Raw genomic sequence first — 10,480 nt, 5'->3', positions numbered from 1 at the left:
GACTGAGCTGGGTTTAATTTCTGGAAATGCAGTTTCAAATCCAGATTTACACTCAGAGGTGACTGAGCTGGGTTTAATTTCTGGAAATGCAGTTTCAAATCCAGATTTACACTCAGAGGAGATTGAGCTGGGTTTAATTTCTGGAAATGCAGTTTCAAATCCAGATTTACACTCAGAGGTGATTGAGTTGGGTTTAATTTCTGAAAACACAGTTTTGAGTCCAGATTTACACTCAGAGGTGACTGAGCTGGGTTTAATTTCTGGAAATGCAGTTTCAAATGCAGATTTACACTCAGAGGTGACTGAGCTGGGTTTAATTTCTGGAAATGCAGTTTTGAGTCCAGGCTTACACTCAGACCCAAGGAATGGACACAAACTCTCCCCAGGAGCCCACGGCCATCAGCACTGACATCACAACGACAGAGTCACAGCTCTTTTCATGGGGTGGGAAGGTGAGAATGTCACGGCTACACGGATTCCTTTCCAGAATGTTCTCCCAATCTGGGTTTTTTATCCTTTCTGGCTGTGTTTGAAGGGTTCCTGGCTGTTCTGGCTCCCTGGGATGGGTGAATGACAGGAAAACAAAGCAAAGGCAGCACCCAGCACATCAAATCCCATTTCCAGAGCAGTGCTGGTGCCTTTTTTGCATGAAACTCTGAAGAAATCTCCTTTTCCTTTCAGAAATCCCCTTGAAGAATTCCCAAGGATCCCAGCTGAGCTGTTTGCAGCTCGGAGCTGATCCCAGCAGTACAAAGGAGCCTTAAACCAATCTTAACAGGGGAATTAGAGCTGGCTTAGTGTTGGTTTGCATCACTAGAGGGGTACAACGCCTGGAAATCATTCCCTGAAGCACCCAAAGTGGTCCCAGACGTCGGATCCATCAGGACACCACGAGAGCTTGGCACTTCCAGCCGGGAAGAGCAGGGAAGAGCCCTCTGCGTACGTTTCTTGGAGCTTCCAGGGCTCCACGTTTTCCTTTTCCTGAACCTTGAAGTCCCCAAGTCCTCCAGGGGACTCCGCGGTGCCGGGCCACGCCCTCAGACCTTGCTGGTCTGCATGTGCCCGTTGAACTCTGCGTTCCTCTGGGTCAGCATGGACTCCTGCAGGCGGCTGCTGTTCTCCTGCCTGTGCTCCACGGGGTCTCCATCCTCGGCTCCATCGCCCTTCCGCAGGCACAGAACCTTCTGGAAGCTCTGCTTGAAGTTGTCGGAGAGGAAGCCGTAGAGGATGGGGTTGGCGCAGCTGTTGGCGTAGGACAGCACCACCATGAAGAAGTAGAGCCCCTCCAGGACGGGGTCGGCGGGCAGGATGAGGATCAGGTTGACGATGTTCATGGTGTAGAAGGGCAGCCAGCAGAACACGAACACCACCACGATGATCACCACCATCCTGGTGACCTTGCGCTCCGACCGGCGGCGCCGCGTGGAGCCCACGCGGATCCCCGAGGACTTGACCTTGACCACGATCAGCAGGTAGCACAGGCAGATGACCAGCAAAGGGCCGAAGAAGCCCAGCACCGAGGTGTAGATGATGAACGCCGCCGACCAGACGTTGACCGGCTCCGGCCAGTTCATGTTGCACGTCTGGAAGTCCTCCTGCACGTCCGAGAAGATGATCACGGGCAGCACCACCAAGAAGGAGAAGGTCCAGACCGTGGCACTGATGAGCTTGGCCACCCTGGGGCGTCTCCACTTGGTGGATTTGATGGGGTGCACCACGGCCAGGTAGCGGTCCATGCTCATCACCGTCAGGCAGAAGATGCTGGTGAACTGGTTGATGCCGTCCACGGTCATCACCAGGCGGCAGAGGAAGGAGCCGAAGGGCCAGTAGGAGATGGCGTTTTGGGTGGCCAGGAAGGGCAGGCCCAGCATGAAGAGCACGTCGGCCACGGCCAGGTTGAGGATGTAGATGTTGGTGACCGTCTTCATCTTGGCGTGGCGCAGCACCACGTAGATGACCAGGGCGTTGCCGCTCAGCCCCACGGCGCACACCAGCAGGTAGCAGATGGGGATCAGCACCTTGTGGATGTACTGGAACGGGGGCGGCTCCGGGAGCGTCCCGTTCTCCGTGGCGTTGGGCAGCACGGAGGAGTTCTCCTGGCCAGGAGCGGCTTCCATGCTGAACGCGTTGGGAAAGTGCAGAGGATCCATGGGGGGTTTTGTTTTCTCTCCGTGGTTTTTCTTCTTAAGAGAGATTAAACTTCACGGGCATCTTGTTCCTAGAAGGAAAATTCAAAGTTTGAAAGTTCAAAAGTTTGAAAATTTGAAAATTCGAAAATTCAAGGATTCAAAAATTCAGAAGTTCAAACATTCAAACATTCAAACATTCAAAAAATTCAAAAATTTAAACATTCAAACATTCGATCATTCAAAAATTCAAACATTCAGAAGACATTCAAACATTCAAACATTCAAACATTCAAAAAATCAGACATTCAAACATTCAAACATTCAAACATTCAAAAATTCAAATGCTCAAAAATTCAAACATTCAAAAGGTCAAAAATTCAAACATTCAAAAATTCAAACATTCAAAAATTCAAAAGTTCAAAACTTCAGACATTCAAAAATTCAAAAATTCAAATATTCAAACATTCAAAAATTCAAAAATTCAAGGAAAACAGAGACAGGAAGAGTGAATTCAAAGCGGACTTCTACAATCACTTCCATTTTCTGTTCTGTTCAGGATTTGGGGTTGGATTATTCAGCCAAGAAATGGGATCAATCCCAAACAAAGGAATTGCACAATGGGAGGATCCCTGTGCTCATCCCTGTGCTCATCCCTGTGCTCATCCCTGTGCTCATCCCAGTGCTCATCCCAGTGCTCATCCCAGTGTTCATCCCTGTGCTCATCCCAGTGCTCATCCCAGTGCTCATCCCAGTGCTCATCCCAGTGTTCATCCCAGTGTTCATCCCAGTGCTCATCCCAGTGCTCATCCCTGTGCTCATCCCAGTGCTCATCCCAGTGCTCATCCCAGTGTTCATCCCAGTGTTCATCCCAGTGCTCATCCCAGTGTTCATCCCAGTGCTCATCCCTGTGCTCATCCCAGTGCTCATCCCTGTGCTCATCCCAGCAGATCCCAGGTTCTGTTTCGTTTTCACAGGATCCAGGGCTGGCGGTAGCTGTGATGGATTTTTCCCCGCGAGGGTGGAGAGGTTCTGGAACAGAATTCCCAGAAAAGCTGTGGCTGCTCCATCCCTGGAAGTGGCCAAGGCTGGACAGGGCTTGGAGCAACCCGGGATAGTGGAAGGTGTTGGGGTTGGAACTGGGATCATGGGAGGAAGTAAAACTTTCCATAACCATGGAAAACCCTTGGAAAAAAATTCCTGAGCTCCAAGCCAGCAAGGATCATGTCTGATATCTTCCCCAGCAGGTCAGGGTGTGTGCACAGAGAGGGGAAGGAATAAACCCCTTTTTTTTCCATCTCTCAAGATTACTTTTGGTATTCCTGCATCCTCTCCTCTCACCCTGAACTGCTTTTTATCCCAAAAAATCCCTTTTTCCTGCAGGAAATCCAAGCTGCAGTGGGCAGCTCCAGGACAGCTGGAATAAATTCTACCAACCATTCTGAAAAAGATGGAGAATTTCCAACTCCCCTTTCCTGTGGCGAGCTTGATTCCCAGCAATATTTTCCCACCTTTTTGTCGGAGTGGGGTTCAATTTATCAGGTGGAGAAACTTGGGAACGCCACCTATTCAAAAGTGAGATTCCAAGCACCAAATCCCACAGCAAACCCTGGTGAAGGTGAGATTCCAAGCACCAAATCCCACAGCAAACCCTGGTGAAGGTGAGATTCCAAGCACCAAATCCCACAGCAAACCCTGGTGAAGGTGGAAGAAAAACCCAGCAATTTTTGCTGCCGTCACCTGACGAGCAGATTCCCACAAAAAACACCAAAAACCGGGGGTTTGGAGCTGGAATGACAAACAGGCAGCCCACAGCGCTGGAAAAACTCCTTGTCTCCAGGAGCAATCCGAAGCCACCTCCATCCATCAGGGCTGGGCTTTCTCCTGGGGTGAGAAAAGCTGGGGGAGACGAGGAGCCCCTGCAGCTCCCGGGAGGAATCACAAATGTGCCGAGCCAATTTGGGGATGTGCAGATGGGGAGTAGGTGTCTCACGTGGCTGGGTGGGGAAATCGGGAATTCAGGGAGAGCTGAGGGAGCTCCTGGAGGGTGGGATGGGGCAGGAGGAGCTGGATGTGCTGCTGGAATATTTGGGGGTTAGGTGTTGGGAGCATCCCTGCGATTCCCAGCATCCCGTTGCAGCCAAGATCCTTATAAATTAAACAGGAGTGGGTCAGAGCCTGGACAAGATAACACAGGAAAACTCCAGTGCTTGGATAAAATAACACAGGAAAAGTCCAGTTCTGGCTGAAAAATTGGAATTTTAAATACTGATCTTCAACTTCTTTTGAAATTCTGAGTTGTAGCAAATCTCAGATTATTTATGGGGGAATTCTGGGAGAAGCCGAAGCTGGGACCCTTCATTCTCTGCTGGGACGGGTTTGGAAATTCCCATTTTCCTGCTGTGACCCCGCTAGGGATCACTGAAGGGACGAATAGGAAGGGAAAACACACGGGATGGAGCAGGCAGGGTTTATTGACTCATATCCATGGAGCTGCATCCTTGGGATTGGGAATGTTCTTCCCAGACAAGCTCAGCACATCCAGGCTGGGCCCAAAACACCCAAATTTCCACCTGAGCCTGGAAAAAAATTGGAAGGTGTGGAAAGAAGCAGGGCTGGAACTCAGCAGGGAAGGTCAGGATGTGGCTTATCCTCTAAAAAATGGGAAAGGACACCTTTTCCAAAGTCCCCTTTTCCCACAGTGCAAATCCTTGGATTCAGGACTGGAGGAATTATAAATTACACAACAACTTCAGTCCTGGTCCTTCCACCACCTCTGGAGCTCAGGCCTTGGGAAGAGAAACTCTTTTCTTTGGATATTTCCAATTTCTTCTCCCCCTGGAGGAATCCTCCAGCCCCAAATGCAGAGGTGCGGATTTTTTGGAATATTTTTTGGTGGATTTTTGGATTTTTCTGGATTTTCCAACAGAGAGGAACTTGCAGGTTCCCTCACCAGCCAGACTTTTCCTGGCACCAGGGACACTTTGTCACCTCAGCGTTTTGGGGCTGTTCCCGTGGGTTTGTGGGAATATTCACCTTTCCCTCGGGATTTCTGTTCTGTGGGATGAGCTGGACAACATTCCCTGTCACCCTGAGGGGATTGGGGAGGGAATTCCAGAACCCTGGAATGCTTTGGGCTGGAAGGGACCTCCAAACTCATCCATGAGCATCTCCCATTATCCCAAACTGCTGGATAGGGACAATTCCAGGGATTTCCCAGGGCGTTTCCTGAGGGGAAATCCATTTCCTAAGGCTCTGGGGCAAATCCTCCCAGCTCTTCCCTGATTTTTTCAGCACCAGGAGGGAATTGACTCCATCTGGACATTCCCCATTGCCAGGATTTGAAGTCCCAACCTCCCCCAGATCTGCAAACCAAACCCAGATCCCCATTCCACGTTTCCTTCCCGCAGCCTTTGCCTCGCAGCCAGCAGAATTCCGGGATTTTTCCTGGAGAAAAAAAAAACCTGACATCTACAAATCCATGTTTTCCTTGGAGGAGCACAGGGAATTTTTTCCCCCTATCCAGGTGAAAATTTGTCCATCACCGGCACAATTTGGGCTCAGCTCCTTTTGTCACCACAACCCCGAACCTCCACAAAGGGTGATTAAAGTTGATGATTAAAGGTAATTAAGAGGCGCTGATTGATCCCTCATAGCCTTGTTTGGTGTTCTTAATTAAGGGATTAATAACAAACACGCCTCCAGGGGATTTTCTCTCATCCAGCTTTTTTTCCCCCCCTGCTTTGATTTCCAAGCCCCCACCCTGGAATTGTCCATAAATTCTGGATTTTCTGCATAAAATTGAGGAGCTGGGAACGTAGGCCTGGAATAATCACTGATAGAATTCTAAGTTTTAATGGAGCAGCATCCAGGAAAAAATCGGCATCCACAGCAGCTGAATATATCTCTGTGCCTGTTTCCCCCAAAAAAATCAGGGAATAAATAGCAGAGGTGTTATGGTGTTAGAATTTCACATTTGTGAAAACTCCTAAATAAACCTGGGTGAAAAATTAACAGAAGGATTAACAGAACAGCGACTGGAAAATCATGCCAACCTAAGGAAAAAACAACCGTTTAAAATCGAATTAAAATTCTTAATTTCAAATTAAAAATGCCCAGCCAGATCAAGGCTGAAGTTTTCCTTGGCTCTGGTCACAGCAGGAAAGCAAAAATAATTCCATGGAGAGCATTGCATGAGAGTGGGGCAGGGATCAGGCAGGAATTGCAGGAATTAAATGTGAATTTCCAAGCTGGGCAGGAATTAAATGTGATTTTCCAAGCTGGGTGGGATCCTGCTGCCTGTTTGCCTCTGGAATCATCACTCCCATCCACAAGAATTGCTGGGAATGGAATTACAGCAGGAGCACGGCAGGATAATCAGGGATAACACAGCCAGTGGGAATCCAGCCTTTCCAAAGTGTCTTGGGAGGAAAAACCCCTGGAGAACTCTCCAGGAATTGTCACCCGGCAGCAGAATTCCCATCCCGTGGAGCTCCTGCAAGAAATCCCTGGATTTGATCATTTTTCCCTTTTGGAGCTGGGTGTCCATCACCTGCTGCTTCCTCGTTCCTGGTTTTTGGGGGGATGGAGCAGGCAGGAGAAGGAAGGAGCTGGGGACACCCGACAGGGCAGCTCTGGGATAACCCAAAAATCCCGGGAAATTTGGGTGGGAGCAGCAGGGAAATGCAGCACCGCCCCGAGCGCCGCCGCAGCTCTGAGGGATGAAAATGTTCTGTACAATGCAGCAGGGACACCTCGCTTTTCCCATTCCCACCAGCCGGAGTGGAAAACATCCCAGGAATCCGTTCAGATTCTCCTGGAAAGGAACTTTCTCCTTGGACAAATCTGCCTTTGACGCTTCTCAGGGGGCGTTTGTTGCCTCGAAAAACCAAATTATGGATTTTTCTCTGCTGGAAACAAAACTTTCTCACATGGAATTTCTCCTCTGCTTCACTCTCTGAATTAGGACTAAGCACCGATCAGCTGAATTCCAAGTTCAACAGCTTCTTCCTGCTTTTAAGCCTAAAAAAATCTAAAATTATATATTTAGTACCACCTTGTCACCCCTCAGCTCATCCCAGGGTTTCCCAGAGCCCCTGAGAAGCTGCTCCTATTTTTTAGGAGCAAACAACTCATGAAATAACCCATAAACCCAAATCTTGGCTCAATATTTTTTTTTTTCTCCCCAAACACCTTTAAATCGTGCTCGGGGATTACTCACTTGGGCTCAGCTGCTCCTGCCACAACAACAATTGTGGAAAGCAAATTCTGCTGGGTTTGGTCCCAGATTGAAACTGGATTTGCTCCTGGATTTCAATTGGTTTGGTCCCAGATGCAAGATGAGTTTGCTCCTGGATTTAAACTGGGTTTGCTCCTGGATTTAACATTGGTTTGATCCCAGATTTAAACTGGGATTGCTCCTGGATTTAAGGCTGGGTTTGCTCCTGGATTTAAGATGGGTTTGGTCCCAGATTTGAGGTGGGTTTGGTCCCAGATTTGAGGTGGGTTTGGTCCCAGATTTAAACTGGGATTGCTTCCTGATTTAAGATGGGTTTGCTCCTGGATTTCAGGATGGGTTTGCTCCTGGATCTAAGGTGGGTTTGGTCCCAGATTTAAACTGGGATTGCTCCTGGATTTAAAGTGGGATTGCTCCTGGATCTAAGGTGGGTTTGGTCCCAGATTTAAGCTGGGATTTCTCCCGGATTTAAGGTGGGATTGCTCCAGGCAGAGCAAGGTGTGGAGCTCCATCTCTGCTCCCCCACCGGGCAGTGGGGCTGGGGGGGAGCTCCCAAACTCCAGCACAGCCCCGATCCCAGGCCTTTCCCCAAAGGTTTCTGTTCCTCCCTTCCTCTCTGCGATCCAGGGACACGCAGAGATGTCAGGGATATTCCAGATTGCTGCAGGAGCGCTGATTCCAGCCTGGGGCTGCTCCCAGGCTGAGGGAGAGCAGGAGCAGCCCCGCGGTGGAAGGAGCTCAGGAGCAGCAGCTCCGGAGGGGGAATTCCAGGATTTGGGGTGTCTGGCTCGGATCAGTGCAGCTCCACTGCAGCCACCGAGCCCTGCTGGCTGTCCCCAAGAGCTGGGGGGTCCCTCAAGCACCCCCAGGCTGGTCCCAGCACCCTGGGAGAGGCTGTGGGGTTTCACCCGGGGGTCTCCTCCTCCCCAGAGCTACAAAAGTCTCTGCTTGAGCCCAAACCACCTGAGCCCGGCTCTTCTTGCCCTGCTCATCCGTGCCAAGCTCTGGGCTCCGGGAGCCGCTCCCGGGCCCCATGCTGACCCCCCATGTCACCTTGCCCTGATCCCCCCATGTCACCTTACCTGGACCCCTCATGTCACCTTACCCTGACCCCCAATGTCACCCTGCCCTGACCCCCGATGTCACCCTGCCCTGACCCCCGATGTCACCCTGCCCTGACCCCCAATGTCACCCTGCCCTGACCCCCGATGTCACCTGCCCTTGCCATCCGTGCTCGCTGTCCCCCCTGGCTCGCACCCCCTGCTCTCCCTGTTTTATCCCAGGGCTCTGCTCGTTCCCCGAGCCCCTTCCAGGGCTCTGCCACATCCCCGCGGTGACAGCGGCCCCGGGCTGTCCCCACTGGTGCCTCTCGCGTCCCTTCCCAGCTCCAAAGCCGCGCTCCGGCTGCTCCTGCTTCAAACGCGGCATTGTCCCCACGGCCGGGGGTCCCTCCCGGGCACCCCCAGCCAGGATTGTCACCCCGGAGGGTCCCCCCTTGTCACCCTCCCGGCATGACAGGGTCACATCACCGCCCGGAGGGTCCCCCCTGTCACCCTCCCGGCACGACAGGGTCACATCACCGCCCAGAGGCTGTGACTCCATCCCCCAGCCCGGATGGAGTCACTCCAGCCCCAAACCCCCCCTCAGAAGGGCAAATTCGGTGTTTCCACAAGCGGGACCGAGGTCTCCGCTGCCTCCTTCACCCCAGCCAGCCCCTCCCCAAGCGGGGTGCGCTTTGCGGACCCCCCCGTGCCCCGTGCCCACCCTCCGTGCCCGCAGCGATCGCCGCCGCTCCCGCATCCCGCTCACCTGCGGCTCCAGCGCTGCTCTCCCGCTGGAGCGGAGCCTGCCGCTCCCGCAGCCGCGCCGGGAGCGCTCCCCGCGCTGGCCGCTCCCCCGGGAGGAGCCTCGGGGCTCGGAGGGGCCGGGGGTGCCGCAGCCCGGGGGCCGCCCCCCGCTCGGCAACTTGGGCTGGAGCTGGGAGCGGCTGCTGCGGAGCGCGGCTCTGCCCGCCGGTGTCCCCGCGATGTGTGTGAGTGTGTGAGTGTGAGTGTGTAAGTGTGAGTGTGTGTGTGTGTGCGTGTGTGCCACCTCCCCATGTGTGTGCCACCTGCGAGCGTGTGCGCCACCTCTTCCTGTCTGTCCCCTTTCCCACGTCTGTGCCCCACTCCCCGTCCCTGTTCCTCTATCCCCATCCCTGTCCCCCGTCCCTATCCTCACTCCCTCATCCCTGTTCCCCATCCCTGTTCCCGCATCCCCGTTCCCTTTTCCTCATCCCCGTCCCTCCATCCCTGTCCCCCTTCCCCACCCCCGTTCCCCATCCCCATTCCCATTCCCTGTTCCCCCATCCCCGTTCTCCCTCCCCATCCCTGTCCCCCCATCCCTGTTCCCCATCCCCATACCCGTTCTCCCTCCCCATTCCTATCCCCCCATTCCTGTCCCCCCATCCCCGTTCCCCGTCCCCATCCCTGTTCCCCCATCCCTGTTCCCCCATCCCTGTCCCCCCATCCCTGTTCCCCATCCCCATACCCGTTCTCCCTCCCCATTCCTGTCCCCCCATTCCCTGTTCCCCCATCCCCGTTCCCCGTCCCCATTCCTGTCCCCCCATCCCTGTTTCCCCATCCCCATACCCGTTCCCCTTCCCCTTCCCCACCCCCTTCCCCACCGCTATCCCTGTCCCTCCCTCCCCATCCCTGTCCCTCCCTCCCCATCCCGGGCTGTCCTTACCCGGCTCTGCCGCTCCCGCAGCCCCGGGGCTGGAGCCGGAGGGGGAAGCGCCGCATTTCCCCTGCTCCAGCTCCCGTCCAGCCCCGAGAAATCCTCCAGATCCCCCCGCAGGCTGCCAGCGAGCCGCTGCCGACCCCCAGAATCGGCAGCCGAGCGCGGGGAGCCTTTGGGGGCAGCGGGAGGGCTCTGCCACCCGCGGGCTCTGCCCCCGGCAGAAGAGCCCGAGGTCGCATCGGCCTCTCCCGGGCAGCGACATCCCCTGCGGGAGCTTTTCCTCCAGCTGGCTCCGTCAGGCCCTCAAATCGCTCCCTGGAGGGAAGATGGGGCTGAAAATCCAGGCTGCGAGGGGAGCCCCGCGTTGGGCTCGCTCCCTCCCGAACCCCCCGGGGCC

At 53.8% G+C, this 10,480-nt stretch overlaps 1 protein-coding gene across 2 annotated transcripts; it reads right to left on the bottom strand.

Moving 5' to 3' along the window:
* Positions 1 to 285: 285 nt before the first annotated feature.
* Positions 286 to 10,167, bottom strand: SSTR5 (somatostatin receptor 5). Of its 2 annotated transcripts, XM_077786904.1 has the most exons (3): positions 10,090 to 10,167; positions 9,172 to 9,352; positions 286 to 2,218 (listed from the first exon to the last, which is right to left on the bottom strand). In XM_077786904.1, the coding sequence occupies exon 3, from the start codon at positions 2,148 to 2,150 to the stop codon at positions 1,038 to 1,040; it is 1,113 nt and encodes a 370-aa protein (XP_077643030.1). In that variant the 5' UTR covers positions 2,151 to 2,218; positions 9,172 to 9,352; positions 10,090 to 10,167; the 3' UTR covers positions 286 to 1,037. The 2 variants fall into 2 exon arrangements, with proteins under 2 accessions (XP_077643030.1, XP_077643031.1); XM_077786905.1 differs by lacking the exon at positions 9,172 to 9,352 and having other exon boundaries at positions 286 to 2,183; positions 10,090 to 10,158.
* Between the last annotated feature and the right edge of the window lie 313 nt (positions 10,168 to 10,480).

Source organism: Lonchura striata, chromosome 16, assembly GCF_046129695.1.
Source record: "Lonchura striata isolate bLonStr1 chromosome 16, bLonStr1.mat, whole genome shotgun sequence".
In the NCBI taxonomy this organism is placed as follows: domain Eukaryota; kingdom Metazoa; phylum Chordata; class Aves; order Passeriformes; family Estrildidae; genus Lonchura; species Lonchura striata.
Note: the sequence above shows the minus strand (reverse complement) of the source record. Positions and strands in the feature narration are given on the sequence as shown.

Excerpts from the sequence above, each read along its gene's own strand:
- SSTR5 (XM_077786904.1), bottom strand. The coding sequence starts at position 2,150 with ATGGATCCTCTGCACTTTCCCAACGCGTTCAGCATGGAAGCCGCTCCT.